This window comes from Psittacula echo (genome assembly GCF_963264785.1).
Source record: "Psittacula echo genome assembly, chromosome: 3".
NCBI classification, from domain to species: domain Eukaryota; kingdom Metazoa; phylum Chordata; class Aves; order Psittaciformes; family Psittacidae; genus Psittacula; species Psittacula echo.
In genome coordinates, this window is record NC_137736.1 from 37,861,795 (window position 1) to 37,882,601 (window position 20,807).

Consider the following 20,807-nt stretch of genomic DNA (forward strand, 5'->3'; position numbering starts at 1 on the left):
GCTGAACAGCCCCAACTCTCTCAGCCTGTCTTCATAGGGGAGGTGCTCCAGCCCTTCTCTGGACTTGTTCCAACAGCTCTATGTCCTTCTTATTTTGGAACACCAGAACTGTACACAGTACTCCCAAGTACAGTCTCCGGAGAGCAGAGTAGAGGGGCAGGATCACCTCCTTTGACCTGCTGGTCATGCTCCTTTTGATACAGCCCAGCATACAGTTGGCTTTCTGAGCTGCGAGCACACACTGCTGGCTCATGTTGAGCTTCTTGTCAGCTGACACCCCCAAGTCCTTCTCCGTAATGGCTGCTGTCCATTTTTGTGACAAATGGATTCATGTAGTGTACAGGCTCTTGGGAAGTCTTACTTTCTTAACGCAGTTCATTAGACTCCTTCTGCTTAGCACTTCAGTTGGAAGTCTTGCATTCACAAACACTAATGCTGATTCGGGAGCGCTGGGGCGACCTTGTGCAAGTGGAGCGGTATCATGCAGGGAAATGTCTCTCACTCTCTGTTTGGAAGTAAGTTGATTTTAAAAGGGCTGTTAGCAAACAATAAATTAAATAAAGGGAGGGTTTTCATTTACTAAGCTTGAGCCATAATTTTCAGAAACGTACATTCTTTTTGATGTGAGATTCCTAAATTTTGTAATTAAGTACCTAAACATGTTGCTTGACTTGCCGAGAAGTGATTGATGTACCTTAATGTATGGGAGAAAAATTGATACAGTTATAGCTCAGCTTGTATTTACACGAACGTCTAAACTAATTAGTTCTTTGTCAGTCTTTTACTACTGCTTGACTTGCACTTGATAAAATTTAAAAAAAAAAAAAACAATCCAAATGCTCTTCTGACTGTGTTTAATTTGCAGCCATCTAAAACTTCCTTATGTGGCTATAGTTTACCAGCAGTTCTGCATTAAAATGTAAAATTAAACAAATCTGGGTTTTTCTCAGTTCAGCTGACATAGTCTTATTTTTAACCAGAATTCTCAAAAACAAGTATTAGCTACTGAAAAACATATTTTCTACTGTTTCAGTTATGTGGTTTAATTATTCTCTTTAATTTAAGTCAACAGGTGCTTGGAAGGAAAACAGGGACTGCATCTGTTCATAAGGTCACTATTAAGATTGATGAAACTGATGTCTCAAAACCCTTACAAATATCTCATGAGCCTCCACTGCCAGCCTGTGATTCCAAACTGATGGAGAGAGCCATGAAGGTAAAGCTTTGCTTTGCAGTATGCATCTAGTTTTACAAATCAAAACCATAAAAATCCTTTGCACTGTCAGATTATTTCTCTTTGATTCTATTTAAAGAGGTGTTTCTAAGATTTCTAGTGAACAGTTCAACTAGGTTGTGTTGGTTAGTGTTTATATTGGGACCTAGAATTGCTGTTACAAATTAATTGGCCTTTACTTCATCTTAAAAATTACACCTGCTTCACAGTGCATTATGTACCACTTACGAGACAGAATGCTGAGGCTGGGGGGAAACAGCAACAACATTTCAGTTATGGTTAGTGTTTGGCTTGAAATGCTTTATAGACAGAAAAGGGAAGAACTGGCTCCATCTTCCTGGAGATGCTGCATAAACTTCCTCTGACAGTCAGCTTCCCCATGTCACTAGAGTTGGCAACCCAGCAGTGCTATTCACTTTCTAAAATCTTGCATTATGATTTGGAAATCTTGTGCAGAAAAGCTAACATAGTTTGCTTGTTACAAGTGTTAGTTGAAGGTTGGGTTTACGCTATTACTAACTAGATTACATCATGTGGCCTGTCTTACAGAACTTTCTGCTGATGATAGCCTCCACCTACTGTACATACTTTGTATTTGAGCCTCTTGGCCCATCTTTTTTACTAGGTCTGACAGACAAGTCTCTATATGGTGAATGCAAAAACTTCGTATGTTTGGTCTGCAGAGGCATGTGGGAAACTTAGTGGAGCATAGTAGCCTTTTCCTATACTTGTAGAGTAGAAATTCTACTATTAGTATAGTAAGTATATATTAAATTTACTTATTTAATAACCTAAATTAGCACGTTTAGGCTACTAAATACACAGTTAATTTAGTGAAGATTTATGCCTAAATTTTTATTTATGGTATTTGTATTTATGCCTAAATATGCTTATAATTTGTAGTTATGCCTAAATCTAGGAAAATATGCTTTATCTAGAATATCTGCTGAAGTTCCACTGGAGCTGATGCAATCTAAGTCACTGAATCAGGCCTACAGTCTGTAGTTTAAGATATGAGGCTATTGTAAATTTGAGATTTGTCAAAGTTAATGCTGACTCCCTTTATAACTATTTACTCTGAGCTTAAAAAAATTATCAGTTATGGTATTTACTCTTCTAGTGTTTGAAATATTATCTCAGCTGTGATGATGTAGATAGCACACTGTTTCTATTTATTTAAGATACTATATATAAAGCAGTGGCATGAATAAATGTGTTTGTGTAAGGAGGTTATTATACATTAACCTACTGAAAACTTGATATAGCTATAGAACCTGTAGTTGATAGTGAGGAAGATTTAGCCCATAGCAGCTGCTGAGTTGAAATGCTCTTGTGGGTGTATAAACACTTTAATTTTTAGGGCCTTGTTTTGGAAAGCTAAACTTTAGGGGAAGATCATTCTGCTGTATACAAAAGCATGTACTGAAATTCTGTATGATTCTGTTGTGGTGTAAACCTCTTCTGCATTTATCTCATGCTAGAATAAAATTCAAGTTTAATTCACCTTAAAAAGTTTCCAAAGCGGTGTGATGTTAACTAGAAAAGTGTTTTGCAGTAATCTGTAGCTTTGTTTATTCAAAATGTGTAAATAATATGACTGTCATATGAATGGATTTAAATGCAAATGCTTTAATTTAGGTTGCATGAGTAAGCTACAGTGAATATACGTGGTGGCATAAGCTTCAGCACTGACAGTACAACAGCCTCTAGATGCAAGCCTTTAGATACTCCTGGGTTTAGTAGTGGCTGCTGCTGCGTCTTCACTGCATTGTTACCTTGTTAGCAGGACTAAGACTAGTGTTTTGTATTTCATGTTACACCTACATATTTGTTTGTGTAGAGGCAACCATATTCTAATAGAGTGTTGTTTTGGGGGTGTGTGGTTGCTTGGTTCTTTTTCCTTATCTTATAACTGGATAAACAGATGCATGCTAAGTTGGAAAATACTCCAGCCTTAATCCAAACCAAGTATATCTACACATGCAGTGGTAATAGCATAGTTAAACGTCTTTTCTTTTGCATTTTCTTCTAGTTTACTGTAAAAAAAACAAACCCTCTGCCTGCTGCACAGACGCAATCTTATGTTAGTTTGTTGTATTTTTACAGTGATCCAAATACTCAAGTTAGTAGTTCACTTGGTTCACCACAGTTCTAAGCAAATTCTTTCTGAAGTGATTCTGAAGTAGCTTTGTTCCAGCATGCTAGTGCATAAAGTCTACACATCAAATTTGAACTTGCTCAAGTGCACTCCTTTTTTACAGATTGACCACCTATCAATAGAAAAACTCCTAATAGACAGTGTCCATGCAAGATCTCATCAAAAACTCCAGGAGCTGAAAGCCATTCTTAAGAGCTACAATATTAATGACAACTGTATGTGCTTTCTACTGAAGTTCGTTCAAGTGTATTTCTATTTGTGCCTAGGAATGGTTTCCTTTTTTCTTACTGTTTCTTATTTTCAGAATTTTTTCATGTTTTTTATTTACATTAGAGGGAGATGTGTTCAGAATTAACAGGACAGCTTTAAATTATTCTGTATTGATAACTGTAAAATAATTATACCTCTAAATGCAGTATAATAGATGAACCTGGTAGAACATTATAGTTTGAGTTGAAGGGTTAAAAGTTGTCTACTGTAAAACTTGAACATGTTCAGAATTGAAAGCAAATCATGCACTGTCTGCAGCTAGCTTTGGATGAGACTTTGCTTAAACTGTTGTTGGAACTGTTGGGATTTGAGTTGATCTTATATCTTTAGTATCTTTTAACTCTTTGAGTTAAAAGATATTAAAGGATTAATAATCTCCTTAAAATCTTGTCTGTCTTTTGTTGGTTTGATACTAGCACTGTTTTCACAGAGAAATTCTTATAGTATTTATGCTAACAGTGTAATAATGTGCAAGTGAAAATGGCTTCTATAAAAACAAACTGGTTTTGTGATTATAATGGACTAATTTTTAGTATGATGAGCTTGAATCTTGTGTAACCTTATTAACATAAATTTTTGTTTAGCATTCATTGAGACGGCTCTTCCAACTCTTGTAATTCCGATTTTGGAACCTTGTGGTCGATCAGAGTGCCTGCATGTATTTGTTGATCTCCACTCTGGAATGTTTCAACTAATGCTGTATGGTGTTGGTAAGTAGGTGCAAAGCAGGATGTATTTAATATCTCACAAAAATCCTTCATTCTGAAGTAATTTTGTGTGAACAATTCTGTTAATCTGCAAAGTTCTGTAAGTAAATAACAATAATGCAAATGAACATCCCACTGGGGTCATCATCTAGGTATTTGAGTTTAAGGAATGGAGAAGTGAATCTTTATGCTGAAGAGTCCTGGTTCATTTAGGTATGTTTTACGAGAACAACAGACAAAATATTGTTAGGCATCATTGCAATGCATATTCTTTATGACTTGGGATTCCTGGGTTGTGCTGTTAATGGATGCAGTCATTTCATATGGGCCTGATTAAGAATTGTATTATGTGACCTTACACATCTTGAGTTAACGGTTGAAGTCTTAACTTCAGGTTTCATATTACTTAAAAAAAGAAGGAAAGTGAGTTCTTTTAGTTTATTTGCCTAATAACATACTGCTGTGGCTTTACAAGTGTTATGGGTCATTTGTTTTGTATTAATCTCTCTCTTCTCAATGAGCCACATAGAGAAGAGGCAACAGTTACAAGTTGCACCAGGAGAGGTTTCATCTCAATATAAAAATTTTTTTACAGTGAAAACAATCATTCACTGGAACAGCCTCCCCAGGGATGTGTGGAGTTCCCATCACTAGAGATTTTCAAGGTGTTAGATAATCTCTCATCTAGGCTCCCTTTCCCATGAAAGGTTGGACCAGATGATCTTTCAAGGACCCTTCCAGCCTGGGGTGGTGTATGATTCTATGATTAATTGTTAAATTAGATAAGACACATTAAAAAAGTCAGATTTTTTTTTACATGCAGATGTTAAGACCATTCGCTTACCTGATGTTCTTGCAGATCAACTTACACTTGATGATATAGAGAAGTCTGTTAATGATGATATGAAACGTATCATTCCTTGGCTTCAGCAGCTCAAGTAAGTGACTTGAATGATTCACTTCGTTTTCATAAAACGAACTACCATATTTGTATTTTGGATGATCACACTTGCATGGCTTTGTGTTTTACACAATAGGGCATATACATTCTCACTGTTCTAAGCAACCTTAAGTATTCTCCATCTCTTCTAAGTGAGTGGTGGAAATTCTGTTTTTGCTTGGAGTTGATTCCATAGCCTTCCTTTAGCCCCCTTACACATAGCCTCATGCATTGGTATGCACATACTCTGCATGAAGTCTTTTCACTTTAAGTCAGTAGCAGACGACTTGCTTTCTGAGGATCTCATTTTGTGTTCATGTTTATTTTCTATCTCCTTTATTCCACCCTGTTTCTACCACTGAACTGCTTGTTTCTCAGCAAGAACATCTCCCTTCTCACCATATAGAGGAAAAACCAGGAAGTGGCCTTGGATGATTTAAATAATATCTGTTTATCTGCTAATACTTCAGCCCTTGCTTGTTTAAAGCTCTAATCTTCCTTCTATACAGCCCTGAGATTTAAACATAAGATACATTTGGCTCTCAAAAGAGGTTGTAGCAAATAATACAAATACAATTTGCATCTGCATGAAAACTTAAGTTCCACCTGCTCTGTGATTTTGGAAATTCCCAGTACTCTGAGTTAATTGCAGGGTGAAACCTCTATTTGAAGAATTTTGCTTCTAAAAGAAGCATGATGATGCATGAACTGCTGGCACCCTGGAGAAACTAATCAACCTCCCTTTGTTATAAATTATGTACTTGAGATAATTGCTTGGGTAGTGCTGCAGTTTTTGAGGAAGCTAGACAGATCCATGAAATGTCTTTTAGGACAGCTATAATGTGTCTACAAGAATAAACATGGTGTGTCATGATGGAGGGATGGTCAGCACCCACACTTTCCACTGATGTCTTCAGTGGAAGGTTAACTGAAAAACCAAGCCACACATTTCTGAGTGCCTTTCAAGCTTAGCTAGGCTTTCTGGCCTTTCATTATAGCCAAAATCCATTAGAATAGAACAAAGTTTAGTTCCAAACATTAGAATAATTTTTTGTCTTGCATGTGGTTCTTCATGTCCAAACTTACTCAGGTGAATGAGTTTGCTGATAACATAATGCAAAGTGACCTCCAGCTTTGGTTACTTTTTACTGTGTTGCTTACCAGTGTATGGGAGCAAAAATTTTCCTTTCCATACCAAAAAAAAAATTAATATCCCCAATTGTAAAATAACTGTAATCTGCATGGGTTTTAATTTGTCCCTTTGTTTTCTATATTGCAATTACATATTGTAGTGTATAAAAATTTATATATTCTTTCAGGAAAAAAAAATCAGGGCTTTTCTTCTTATATTAACAGCTATCTTTTACTCAAAACTGAAGACGATACGGACATAGTAATAAGAAAATACAAACTCTTCTCACAAATCATCTGTGTGATTTTTCTGTGTATAACTTGTGCAGCAATGATAGATGTTGACTTAGAATATGACTGACTTAATTTGACACTAATGCTCTAAACAGCAGTATACTAGAATAATTTAAAACAGCCTCAGGGTACTAATGCCTTTCTTTCAATGCAAGGTTCTGGCTTGGACAGCAGCGTTGCAAACAGTCTATAAAGCATCTGCCTACAGTGAGCAATGAAACGCTTCAACTAGCTAATTATGCTAGCCATCCAGTGGGAAATCTTTCCAAACACAAATTGTTTATCAAACTCACTCGCCTTCCACAGTACTACATCGTAAGTAGCTGAAAAATGCTTCTGCCTTTTGCTCCCAATCATGGATATGCCAGACAGTTTGTTTGTTGAGCTGTTAACTCTAACATTAGGAACCAAGTCACCAATGTAATCCTCAACTCTCCTCTCTCCCTCCCTTCTCTCATTCTGTGGGTTTATTAAGGAGTCAGGCTTATAGAGAGGGAGGGGACATAAAGTTTAATTACTCAGCAACATTCTCAGCAACCATTCTCTTTATGTTTCCTGAAAGTTTATAATTTTTCTCATCTTGGATCACTTTCCTAGCCACAGTACTAATATCTTGAAAAAGACTTGTGTCTTTTCTTTGACAGGGAGAGGGTAGGAACTTATGTAGACATATTCTCAGCTTGAAAGTCTTTTGAATTTGTTGTTTTATTTTAATATAGGTTGTAGAGATGTTTGATGTTCCTGGCAACCCCACAGAACTAGAGTACAAGTACTATTTTCTCTCTGTGAGCTATGCTGAAGGAGACGACAGCCCTGCGACTGCACTATTACTACAGCAGTTCAAGCCAAACATCGAAGAGTTGGTACTAGACACAAGAAGTGGGAAACAAATGAAAAGTGGTGTCAAGCGTAAGGTATGTGCTTCAAAAGCCATTGGGCTAGTTGTAGAGCGTGAAAGCTGAACACATGTTCTGAGTATCAATACCTGCTTTAGGAGTGGTGTTTCAAAAGTTTGTGTGGCTTACATCCTGCTTGTGTTACAGCTTGGTTCTCTGGGCTGCTTCCCTAGGGAGATGTTGAGAGACTATTTTGAAACAATTGTCTTTTAATTCTTGCCGGGCCTTGTCAGCTGTTGAGCGCTATGCAGAGGTAGCAAGAGTAGCTTGTATACACAGAGTGCTAGTATCTGCATCATACGCTTTGTGCCATGTAGCTATAGTCTTTGAAAGACTTGCAGGGGCTGATAAGCGTTACTTCTGGGGTCAGCCTGACATGGGTTAGTGATATGTAAATAGTGTTTTAAGGAAGGAGGTGATTTTAAAATTACTTCAACTGAATTGTATCTATCCTGAAGTACCAGATCCTTTCAGTAGACTGTGCTAAGGGTGTGATTCATTTAAAACTTGGATGAATGAGATTATTCTCTGTTATCTTTTCCAAATGTGCAAGTACCTTTGTCTTTATTTTAATTCTAGCTATCTGGTGATCCATGTTCCGTAGAACCTAAGAAGCCAAAACGGTCTGGAGAAATGTGTGCCTTCAATAAAGTGCTAGCTCATATTGTAGCCATGTGTGATACAAATATGCCATTTATAGGGCTTCGTATGGAGGTATGTGTTAAAAAATACCTTGTTTCCTTCTTCCTCTCTACTGCTCCCGGTTCTCTTGTCTAGATGTCGCTATTCAGCAAACTTGTTCACTTTGGAGTTTCCCCACCAGCTGAGCCTCGTTCCTCTAGTCTTGTTAGAGCTAGTTCTCTATTACCAAGCGCCATAAAAAGCTTGAAAAACTTAGAGAAAAGGAAAAATGAGAATGAAAGACAGTCATGGGAGGGGTTGGGAGACAGCTTTATACCAGATTTGCATAGACTCTCTTTTGGATTTCCAATGCTTGAAGATATGAAATATCTGTCACCCTTGGTGGTGGTGGTAGGGGAATCCTTGAGGAGTTAATTTGTTTGACTTTTTGCTTGGGATAACATTTTTCTTGTTCATTCCTAGTTATCTAATATGGACATTCCTCACCAGGGAGTACAAGTAGAAGGAGATGGCTTCAGCCATGCAATACGTTTACTAAAGTAAGAGGATATGCTCCTGCGTTTTCATTTTATTACTGTACATATGCTTGAGAGAAGGAAGGGATTGTTTGGAGAGTAACATTAAAAAAAAAATTGTACGGGATTTTGATTTGGGATTTTTTGTTGGTTTTGGAGGGGTTTGTTTTGTGGGTCTTTTTTAATTATTGTGTCTTGCACTCTTCATATGAAGCAGTTCTGGAGAACAGAAAATAAGAGTAGACACAAAGCCAACTATAATTTCTTTTTCTTCATTAGCTTAAACTGGGAAGGTCTGAAAACAGTCTGACAGTCTTCAATCCTAAAATCAAGGCAGTGCTCAGGAAGATATGGTGATGATTCTTCAACATGTAATTGCAATTTTAGATCAGATCAGAGGCCTACGTACTTCATATGTTATTTGACAATTACCAGTATGTGATGCTGCCAATGAAAATTCAAGGAATCCCCAAAAAGACATCATCTGGACCAACTTTCTGCTCAAAGCAGGATTGATCAGCTGTGTTTTCCAATCTTCAAGGGTGTTTGTGCCCTCTCTAGGCACAGCAATCTCAAATGCTGACTAGAGGAGAGTTAGTCAGTTGATTGCCTGGCTAATACAGCCCAGGATGTATCAGTCTGTTGTTGCTGCAAGGGCACACTGCAGACTCCTGTTCAGTGTGTATGCCAGGGCCCCAAGTTCCTTTTGTGCAGAGCTGCTGCCCTGCCGGTCAGTCCCCACAGCGCTATTGCTCAAGGTTATTTGGCCCAAGTACAGGACTTTGCATTATTCTTGTTGAACTTCATGAGGTTCCTGTTAACTTTTTCTTCCACCCATTTGAGGTCTCTTTGAATGGAAGCCTTGTTCTTCAGCATGTTCAGTGCTTCCTTCAGTTTGGCATCATCTGCAAGCTTGCTATTCTTTTGCATTGTGTAGGTTGTTGAAATAGTTAAGTATTGGCTTCTGGTAACCCTGAGGAATGCTAGCCACAGCCAGCCACTAATTGCATCTGCAACTATTGACCACAGTGCAGTGGACCTTGCAGCCCAGCCAGTTTTACACACTTCTGTGAGCCTGCATCAAGCCTCACCACTTAAACTTTGGATTGTGTTATGAAGTAAAACAGACTATATCAGTTTAAAACATATAAAATAAACTTCAAAGACAACTTCTAGAGTAAAACCTTCTTAAATCCTTTCGTGCTGTAGAAATGTATAGTGATATAAAGGCATCAGTCTCTAAATGCACCAGGCCCTACTTTTTAATTTTGCATATGAACAGAGTAGTACTGAGAATTGTGAGCTGAAGTTAAGGGTGGTATATGAAGTTTCTGAATAGATTCTCAAGAGTCTTGGAAATGTGTGGGATGTTTTTATTTAAGCTTTATTTGGTCTGTCCTCTGAGTTTGATTCTCACACTGGGATATGAATAAATTAGTGGATAGTAAGCTAACTGCTATGTCATTCATTGCACTTAGAGCAAGCTTGTTCTAGAAGGCAAACATTCATGAATTCAGGTTGCCACAGAATTTACTTCTTTTAGAATCATAGAATAGTTAGGGTTGGAAAGGACCTTAAGATCATCAAGTTCCAACCCCCCTGCCATGGGCAGGGACATCTCACACTAAACCATGTCACCCAAGGCTCTGTCCAGCCCAGCCTTGAACACTGCCAGGGATGGAGCGTTCGCAGCTTCCCTGGGCAACCCATTCCAGTGCCTCACCACCCTCACAGTAAAGAATTTCTTCCTTATATCTAATCTAAACTTCCCCTGTTTAAGTTTTAACCCATTACCCCTTGTCCTGTCACTACAGTCCCTGATGAAGAGCCCTTCTCTGGCATCCTGGTAGGCCCCCTTTGGATACTGGAAGGCTGCTCTGAGGTCTCCAAGCATCCTTCTCCAGGCTGAACAGCCCCAACTTTCTCAGCCTGTCTTCATGTGGGAGGTGCTCCACTCCCCTGATCATCCTCGTGGCCCTCTTCTGGACTTGTTCCAACTATTCCATGTCCTTCTTATGTTGAGGACACCAGAACTGCACACAATACTCCAAGTGAGGTCTCATGAGAGCAGAGTAGAGGGGCAGGATCACCTCCTTCGACTTGCTGGTCATGATCCTTTTGACGTAGCCCAGGACACGGTTGGCTTTCTGGGCTGTAAGTGCACACTGTAGCTGGCTGATGTTAAGTTTCTCATCAACCAACACCCCCAAGTCCTTCTCTGCAGGGCTGCTCTGAATCTCTTCTCTTCCCAACCTGTAGCTGTGCCTGGGATTGCTCTGATCCAGGTGTAGGACCTTGCACTTGGCATGGTTAAACTTCCTAAAGTTGGCATCAGCCCACCTCACAAGCGTGTCGAGGTCCCTCTGGATGGCATCCCTTCCCTCCAGCGTATCAACCGAACCACACAGCTTGGTGTCATTGGCAAACTCACTGAGGGTGCACTTTTTATCTTTTTTGTCTTGTTTCTCTGTTTACAAAGGCTTTATATTGTTGTGCTTTTACTTCACCAGGAGATTGGGGCAATTCAAAAGATCCATATAAAAACTGGTCTTAGAGTGCTTTTCTAACACACTTATTACGGTCCTTGAAGAGGAATAGGATATCTCGCTATGCAGTCTAGCTGTCTTTGCTGTTGATTTGTTCATTCTGTCATGTCCAGACTTGGAAGTCCTTCAGGAAGTGTTGGAAGGTAGTGGTTTTAGTTTTGGAACTGTACTGTGTCTAATTGCCCTTTTTTTTTTTTTTTTTTTTTTAATCCTTAATAGAATTCCTCCCTGTAAAGGTGTAAACGAGGAAACACAGAAGGCTCTTGACCGATCTCTTCTTGATTGCACTTTCCGATTACAAGGTAGAAATAATCGCACATGGGTGGCTGAGCTGGTGTTTGCAAACTGTCCACTTAATAGCACTTCATCTCGGGAGCAAGGTAAGTTTTATTTAGGAAAACTGGTACATTTTGCTTCTTCGTAGTTTACATTGTCTATTCCAGTAATGTTTTGGAGTTATTGGACAACTGTCTGCTCCTAAGATTTCTAATAAACCACAGTGTACCTGAAAGAAATTTTTGACTGCTGAGTTGATGCACTTTTATTATTTAAATATACTTCTTGGTCACTTGCTACAGTTCACTCATAGACTATAAACCACAGTTTAGGAACCACTAGTTTAATCAGTATTTACAATCTTCTCACGCTGCAGGACCAACCCGTCACGTTTACCTAACGTATGAAAACCAGTTGTCTGAACCAGTTGGAGGTCGCAAAGTTGTTGAGACATTCCTTAATGACTGGAACAGTATTGCTCGGCTGTATGAATGTGTCCTGGAGTTTGCACGGTCCCTACCAGGTACAGAAGTCACCTCCTGTCTATGAAAATTACGTGTTTACAGATTACTGTGGTTTTCTCACTGTCTTTTGCCTCCTTTCTTCAAAGACATACCCAACCACTTAAACCTGTTTTCAGAAGTTCGTATCTACAATTACCGAAAACTTATCCTTTGTTATGGAACTACCAAGGGGAGCTCAGTAAGTAACTCTTAAGTGCACTTAAAATGTATGTTTGAAAACACAATGGGTAGGGCTAGAGTTCTGAGAACTCTGCTGCAAAATATGTCTTTGTAATACGTGATTGTGAAATTAATATTGATGAGTGTGGAAGAGAGCAGGAGAGGGTGCCAGCTTGCTAATTTGCTAGGTTACTACATGTTCAGAATTTTTGAGTATTTGTGTAAGATGCTTTAAATTGTGGGAAGGACAGCTGTGTGCTTCTGATTGATGAAAGCTGGCGTGGCAGCCTTTTTCTGATAAACTTATGCTAAGTGTTGCTGCTGGTCACTGCTGTACTGGGATATACGGATATATATATATAAGCTGAGTGCCTAATTCTGCCTTAGAAGAAAGGACTTAATAAACTTTTACTGTAGTATTTTGCTTTCAAAAGAGAAGATCCTTCATTATTTTGTAGTGGTGCTGTTCCCTTGTTTGAACCTTAGCTTACTCTGTAGTATTTGAATTTACAGCTTATCACTTACTTTGTAATTAACTGACTTCTTGCTCACACCCTTGCCTTGAATGCAAGGTGGAGGAGGAAGTAAGTGCACATGTGTTAGACTATGAATATATTTTTGTGTGCAACTGATGCAAAGTAGCTGATGCACTTGAAATTTGCTTCCTGGAAGGTTTTTGTGTTCACGTTCTAAGCTGAATTTTTAAGAGTATTTCTGTGTGCATTTTACTGGTACAGTTAATAAGTAACTAGAGTAGCAGTGTGGATTCTGCATGTGACTTCCTTACATGCTAGCATGTCTAGTTCTGATTTTTGTGTGATATGACTGAGAAAACCTGTCCACCTCCAGCAGCTCATTAACCAGTTCTCTGCAGCATGAATCTCTCAAGTTTAATTTTCTGTATCTTGCCTTTGGCAGAAAAGGCTATTTTTCTCTCTGTTTTACTTGCTAAAATAGTTCTCCAGTTTTGTGGTTCTCAACAATCCAGCTAGCTAAATGGTTGTTAAAGCTAACAGCACTATTTTTTTCCCCATAACTTCAGCAACTTTTGAGGAAGGTAAATTAAGGATCTGTTGAGGTTTGATGAAAAATGGGAGGAAAAAAATTAAAGCAAACCAGCTTTCTTGTTATAACCTCATAGTTGTTCTAGTTTCCAAGACCGTTTTATGTTCTTAATATTGCAGATCAGCATTCAGTGGAATTTCATACTCCAGAAATTCCACATTTCACTGGGAACTGTTGGCCCAAACTCAGGTTGCAGTAACTGTCACAACACAATTCTGCACCAGCTCCAGGAAATGTTTAATAAAACACCAAATGTGATGCAGTTGTTGCAGGTAAGGTTTTAGAACTTGTCTCAATCCAAGTGCAATATAATTAAGAGCTGAATTCGGATTAAATTGTTCTCTTTGAAATTACATGTGTGTGTGTGTTACTGTTTATGGATCTCATTTGCAGAAGGTGGCTTGGGGAAGATTGTATTCCCCCCCGCCATGTCCCCATTTTCCCTGACCTTACTCAAAAGTAAGCTACTTGATCTCTCAATATCTGTTCTCTCTCAGGTTTTGTTTGACACTCAGGCTCCATTAAATGCCATAAACAAACTTCCAACTGTGCCCATGCTGGGTCTGACTCAACGCACCAACACTGCCTATCAGTGTTTCTCCATTCTGCCACAGTCACCCACGCATATCAGGCTGGCGTTTAGGAATATGTACTGCATTGACATCTACTGCCGGAGCCGTGGTGTTGTGGCGATACGTGATGGGGCGTACAGTCTCTTTGACAACAGCAAAATAGTTGAAGGATTTTACCCTGCGCCTGGATTGAAGGTGACCGTTTCTGTATTTTCTGGCATATTATAAGCAACTGAGCTTCCAGTAGGAAGTATGATTCTGATGTGAAGAGCTTTGTGGAACTTTCTTTTGTGAAGAGCTGCAGTCCTACAGAGAAACTTCTCTTTTAGAATAGCTTCTATCATTGTGTGGCAGGAGCCTGTGGCTTTTCTTCTGAATACTGGTTTGCTTCTCCTGAAAAAATGCCCATTGACAGAATACCTTAGAATCATAGAATCATAGAATAGTTAGGGTTGGAAAGGACCTTAAGATCATCAAGTTAACTGGGGGCAGCTTGTACCAGTGCTAGTTTTACAGAACTATTGGAAAGTGACACCCATTGTGAAACAATATAGTTTGCTAATTTTTTTTTCTGACAGTTGCAACTGAATACTCCTTCTCTGATACTGCATGTAGCTGATCTTAAACAGCTTGTTCATGAATTCCAAATGGAAGGTTAACGGGAAGAGGAGGGGGATTTGTAGATACCAGTGGAAAGCATAAGCGAATGAAATTGGGAATGTAAAGGAGGAAATATTTCAAGAGGATAGGGAAGTTCCTCTAGGTACAACAGAATACTATGGAGGAGGTGCCCTGGATGTTCTTACCCAAACAGGGCAGTTGTAGGTCTGATACAAAAGCTCAGTAGGGTCTGGATACTGCTGAGTTGTTCTGGAACAGCTATTTTTGAGGGTAGGCTTTTCCTTATTTTTCAGGAAAAAATAAAAATGTTGGCATATGACTAGAGATATTTCATATTAATGAGCAAGGTGTCTTGGTTGGTGGTGATGCAAGACACCCCTTTTTTAAAAGAGAGAGGGAATTAAGTTTATCCACTGAGAAGCTCTGTTTATGAACTGATCTATTTTGCAAACTATTCATACTGCATGTAATAAATGCCCCCTGGTAGTTAGTTCTAGAGACCTGCCTGTTTCTTACATGCTGTAGCTGATAAAGATAGTATTAAAGCTCATCAAATACTTTGCTTATTTATGTAATAAAATTTAAATGGGGAATTGCTAACAAAAGTGACTTTTCCGCAGACATTCCTGAACATGTTTGTTGACAGCAATCAGGATGCACGAAGACGATCTGTAAATGAAGACGATAACCCACCTTCTCCTATTGGAGGAGACATGATGGATTCTTTGATATCGCAGCTTCAACCCCAGCAGCCACTACAGCAACCACAACAACAGGTACCCTCCAGGCAAAATAAGCAATGTTTATTGTCTTCCACAACTGCAGGTTTCTAAGAACTTAAGTTCTAAAAAGATTAGCAGTAAAAAACAGAAAGGGAGACTATAAAACTGCTCTGCTGTGGAATTCCCCTTGGGGCAAAATGTATTAATTTATTTTGCTATTTCTCATTCCAGTGTAAATAGCCCATAGCGTATGAGCAGCAGCTTTGGAAGGTCACATGAGACTTGTTGCTTTAGAAGCAAAGGACGGAGGGAGGGAAAATGACTGTTTAAAATAAAAGATGGGGGGGGAGTTAGGAGGCTTTGCTGTTATGGGGTGGCAGATAGTGAGAAGTGAGGTGTAGAGGTGTTACGTCTTGAGGAGAAACTGCAAAAATTCACTGGCAAAAATAGTGAGCACTGAGCAGGGTGGTGTAGAGAATAAAGCTACTATGTTGATGGACCTATAAGATTTCATAGGCGGGGACTAAACTCTCATTAGTATTCTTGTGCACGTACTCAATTTTAGTTGTAGTACAAAATGATCAAAATTTTTTGTTGTTCTGTGTTGACAATTTCAGCCATTTGCAAAACAGGCAGGAGCATCGGGAGCATACCCTCTTACCTCACCTCCAACCTCCTATCACAACACAGTAACACCATCTCCGTCTATGATGCACACACAGTCACCAGGTAAGATGGCTGAGAGTTTATATGCTAATAGGGTGCTGGAAATGTAAATGCAGCTCTTTGTGCTTGCCTTTTTTGTTACTTGAGCTGTGTTTGGCTCCAAGTTAGCCAAGAGAATACACCTTATATTGTGGAAAAATAGCAAAGTCTTGCCATACATGTTTTGGAAAGTTACATTTTGAAGCTAAAGCAAACAAAAAAATCCATGAAACTGTCATCTTTAAATACGTAATATTTGGGACTGTTTCATTCTTACAGCTTTCAACTTGCTCAGATCAAAACCTGTTAATTTTAAATACCCTCTTCTCCAGAAAAGCTTTTTAACACCAAAGCTTTCTGCTCCCAGCTGTTACACACAACAGCTGAAAATACTTAAATTTGGGGAATGGCTGGGCAGGGGGAAATGCCATTCTTCAAGCCAAGTATCTTGGAAAGTTTCCTTTGAGTAGTGAATCAGTCGGACAATATTACGCTTATGCATGTACAAACTAAAGCCTTTTGAGTGCATGTGAATCATGTTTGCTGTCTCCCAAAAAAAGGAGATAACTGTGGCAATCGATAGAAAAAAATTACACATTTCCCATTGTTCTGTTCTAATTTGAGTGATGTGATGTCTTTGATTAGGAAGTTTGCATGCTGCAAGCTCACCTAGCGGAGCTTTAAGAGCACCATCACCAGCATCCTTTGGTCCAACTCCTTCACCTTCCTCTCTTGGAATCACAATGGGACAGACAGCTAACTTTGCCAGCCCACATGGTGAGTTTTTTACTGGCAGGTGTATATGTTAGTGACAGGGAGCAGACTTACTTCTTGAAATTAAGTCTTTAAGAGCAGACTTTGGTTTTGTAATTAGCTTAAGTAGTTGTTTTCATATGTGTGGGTGTAAGCCTTAGCAGTAATCAAAAGTGGCTGCATGGCATATTAAAGTGTACCTAACGTTTTAAAAATTGACTATCAGTCACTCTTTTCAGCTTACTAATGTGGGGAAATTCCATGTGGTCTTCTAGCAGAACAATGGCTGCAGCTTTTAATCAGCGTTGTCTCTTGTTAGATTAGTTAATGTGTTTTCACTGCTTATGTTTCCTGGAAAAGTTGCTGGAACAGGTTAGAAATTCAAACACTTGCCTTTTGAAAACATTGTCCTGCTGCTTTGACTGTATGTGAGTAACATGCTTTTTGGTTGTTGCCTTTTTTAAGTTTTTTTTGGAAAGCTGCCAAAACAATTGTTTGTTATAATCACAATGCATTGGAAACCATGCCATGATCACAATAAATGAACAATTCTGACTGTAATTTTAGAACACCAGTTTAACTGTCAAGATGAAGAAAGTGAGATAGATGTACAACAGACTGTTTAAGAAGCTTGTTCTGATCAGTCTGTGTAGCAGAGTACAAAACCAAAGCTACTTCTGAAGAGATAACTGCAAGATACTGAATAGATAAGGAATGGTCTAGCTGAGGCTTTCATTTGCCTAAGGAGCAGTTGAAGTTCAGGTTTATAGGCAAGAGCTCTTTTTAGTTTAGAACCTGTTACATGTTGAACAGGCCCATTTGCTGTAACATTCAATTATATTTTACTTTTTTAAAAATACAACCAGAAAAACTTTGACTTCTGTATCTTGCGGTTTTTTTATATCACTTTTTTATATATATCACTTCCATGCTTTACAGATTTTGGTAAGCCTTTTTTAGATTTCTACATTACAAAATCTTGTAATTTGTTAAAAAATAATAACAGTTTTGTAACATCTGTAGGTACGATAGACCCAAGCTCGCCATACACAATGATGTCACCCAGTCAGCGTGCAGGGAACTGGCCAGGATCTCCTCAGGTCTCTGGTCCATCACCAGCAGCACGGATGCCTGGAATGTCACCAGCCAACCCTTCCCTTCATTCACCTGTCCCAGATGCCTCTCATTCTCCACGAGCTGGAACAAGTAAGCTTTTTTATTAGCGTTAAGACTGTGAAACACTAATGTTTAACATTTCTAGTTCTGTTCTTTTTGATAGTTTTGTGCATCAGCCTAACAGCCCTTACTGCCTTGTGCAGTAAAATATCTAAAGAAATGAAGCCTTTATTCTGTCCTAGTTCAAACTGTGAAATTAATTAAATCATACCGCAGGATTGACACCTCTTGATGCACTGCAGAAATAAGTCTTAAACTACTGAGCTCTGTGACCGAGAGAAAATTCTTTGGAATAGAAACAATGATAAACTTATTTGCTTACCCACATACTGACTTTTCACATCATAAGTTGTTATGCTGCTTTTGCACAACTGATTTAGCCATCTTTGCATCTCATTGAGTTTGTTGTACAAGCCTGCTATCTGCTGGCACTTTGCAGAAAGAGGAAAAGGGAGTAGGATTTTTATGTTACTGAGATTCTCTGCATGGGTGGAGGGTCGAAACGCTAATTCTTTGTCTATCTGTTGGATATCACTAGGCAGCCAAATTCTTAAATAAGAAGGATTAAGCTTTGGCCCAGAGAACTCATTGCTTGTGTAGTGATGGCAGATAAAATGAACACATATCTTATGCTACAGCTGAAATACTTCCTTACTACAAGTACTTTTTCCTTGTCAATAGGTTCCCAAGCAATGCCAACCAGCATGCCTCCACCTCGTAAACTACCTCAGCGCTCTTGGGCTGCATCCATACCTACAATCCTCACCCACAGTGCCTTGAATATTCTGCTATTGCCCTCTCCTACCCCTGGGCTTGTACCAGGACTAGCTGGCAGCTATCTTTGCTCCCCTCTTGAGCGATTCCTTGGATCAGTTATTATGAGGAGGCATCTTCAGAGGATCATACAACAGGAAACGGTATGATTTAGGTTGTTTTAATATTGACCTGTGAGTATGATTTCACAACTGTTCTTCATGCTTCTGTACCCTGTGTTTTTCAAATCAAGCACAAACTAAAATGCTTCATATATAATAAGTATTTGCTGCATGTCCTTTGAGAGTTAACTAGAGCAGCCACAGGGTTACTGTGGATGCCATTACTTAGCAGGAATGTCAGTGAAATTAGCTACTAGTTGACAGTAACTGAACTACCCAGTCATGAATGTTGCTTTAGGACAGTGTGCACCTCCTCACTTATTTGGCATTGTTCAGTGACAGAAAAAGAAGCCAAATCTTGCATAAGCTTCGTTCTCAAGGCAATTTTACCTATATACAACTATCACCTGTTTCTCTCTGTAAGAAGGGCAGATTGATCACTACAGTCTTGGAAGTGAATGTGTGCATGTACATGCTATTTACGAGTAATGGATAAAATGTGATGCTTCCTTTTACGCAGCTACAGTTAATAAACTCCAATGAACCAGGTGTAATAATGTTTAAGACAGAGGCACTGAAATGCAGGGTTGCTCTCAATCCCAAAACCAACCAGACCTTGCAACTGAAAGTAACGCCTGAAAATACAGGGCAGTGGAAATCGGAGGAGTTACAAGTTTTGGAGAAGTTCTTTGAAACAAGGGTATGTACTCAAATCATAACTGTTTCAATTTATTACTTTTAATCTCTGATGCTGTTTTGAGTGGTACTGTTGACTTTCATTGGCCATGTGTAAGGCCTGCAGAATATAAAATGAACAGCTGTGCATGCTGGTTACCATATTAAATGATACAGCTATTATCTAAATAGGCAGTACTAAATAGTGTCTTTCTTTAGGTTGCAGGACCACCTTTTAAAGCAAACACCCTAATAGCCTTCACAAAATTACTAGGGGCTCCAACGCATATCCTCAGGGACTGCGTACACATAATGAAACTTGAGCTGGTAAGTTAACTCCTCTATTTAGTTCACCCAACTTTGGTTAATATATTTTAAAATAAAAGGTGCTGTATCTTTATCTATAAACACATACATTACTCTAAATTTATATATATGTTATTTGGTGTTAATAAAGAAGTTTCAATTTCACTACTAGCCCTCCTGGAAACTCTCAGAATTTCTCCTTTAAACTGATGATTTCGACAAACCTCAGGCACATGACTGCATAATAGGCACATACATAAGCTGGCTGGAATGTTTCTGATTGTATTCTTGTTTACCCTATGCTCAGTTCTTCCTGAGTCATTCTGAAACCTGGCAGCATCTGCAAGTTTAGCTAGAGAGACACATTCTACTTTCTAACACTCCCCTAGTTCATCACCATGTATGTCACTGATGTGAGACCTTTGCTGGTCTTTCTCTGTGCTGCTCTTTCATAACAGTTCCCTGATCAGGCGAGTCAGCTGAAATGGAATGTGCAGTTTTGTTTAACAATTCCTCCCAGTGCACCACCAATTGCGCCTCCAGGAACACCTGCTGTTGTGCTGAAATCCAAAATGTTGTTTTTTGTAAGTAGAGCTATCTGTTTTAAAATTCTGTGGGCTGCCTGTCTTTGAAATCATCATGGGTTAGTAGCCAAACATAAGCATGCTATATCTGACAACTATAATAGCTAAAAATGGTTTGCCATTTGGAGGCATCTCTTTTTTGAGTTTAGTTAGTATTCCTATTCTCCCTTCTGTAAAAACACAACAACTCTTCATGTTTTGTGTTCTTGGAGAGATGTTGACAGTATATAAACTTCAGTTCCCTCTGGGCTGTGGGTACCTTCAAATGTTCAACTGCTGGATATGTTTTTCTTCTTGGAGGCTCTAACCACACAGATTAAGTGATGCACAGATTTGCAGTGATGGGAAAAGATAAGAGAAATGAGATTTTTTGAACAGATCTACCTTAGTGTCATTTCTGAGACAGTGCTCACTGTAGGAGGCTTTTGAGAAGAAAATAGCCTACACCTGATTGATAACTT

The 20,807-nt window shown here is 38.9% G+C and overlaps 1 protein-coding gene across 5 annotated transcripts in view; it reads left to right on the forward strand.

Annotated features, from left to right (window-relative positions):
- MED14 (mediator complex subunit 14) overlaps positions 1 to 20,807 on the forward strand; it is a 38,896-nt gene that overhangs the window by 13,838 nt on the left and 4,251 nt on the right. Inside the window, exons 8-29 of one of the 5 annotated variants that reach the window (XM_080613009.1) lie at positions 383 to 515; positions 1,066 to 1,216; positions 3,496 to 3,607; positions 4,247 to 4,372; positions 5,193 to 5,307; positions 6,890 to 7,049; positions 7,454 to 7,648; positions 8,210 to 8,344; positions 8,735 to 8,811; positions 11,553 to 11,713; positions 11,986 to 12,132; positions 12,220 to 12,311; positions 13,477 to 13,629; positions 13,855 to 14,124; positions 15,171 to 15,326; positions 15,890 to 16,001; positions 16,623 to 16,754; positions 17,754 to 17,936; positions 18,588 to 18,823; positions 19,302 to 19,481; positions 19,676 to 19,783; positions 20,221 to 20,346. In XM_080613009.1, the coding sequence (XP_080469135.1) occupies positions 383 to 515; positions 1,066 to 1,216; positions 3,496 to 3,607; positions 4,247 to 4,372; positions 5,193 to 5,307; positions 6,890 to 7,049; positions 7,454 to 7,648; positions 8,210 to 8,344; positions 8,735 to 8,811; positions 11,553 to 11,713; positions 11,986 to 12,132; positions 12,220 to 12,311; positions 13,477 to 13,629; positions 13,855 to 14,124; positions 15,171 to 15,326; positions 15,890 to 16,001; positions 16,623 to 16,754; positions 17,754 to 17,936; positions 18,588 to 18,823; positions 19,302 to 19,481; positions 19,676 to 19,783; positions 20,221 to 20,346 (3,260 nt within the window). The remainder of the gene's footprint in view (positions 1 to 382; positions 516 to 1,065; positions 1,217 to 3,495; positions 3,608 to 4,246; positions 4,373 to 5,192; positions 5,308 to 6,889; positions 7,050 to 7,453; positions 7,649 to 8,209; positions 8,345 to 8,734; positions 8,812 to 11,552; positions 11,714 to 11,985; positions 12,133 to 12,219; positions 12,312 to 13,476; positions 13,630 to 13,854; positions 14,125 to 15,170; positions 15,327 to 15,889; positions 16,002 to 16,622; positions 16,755 to 17,753; positions 17,937 to 18,587; positions 18,824 to 19,301; positions 19,482 to 19,675; positions 19,784 to 20,220; positions 20,347 to 20,807) is intronic. The other 4 variants (XM_080613010.1, XM_080613011.1, XM_080613012.1 and 1 more) reach the window with 4 other exon arrangements.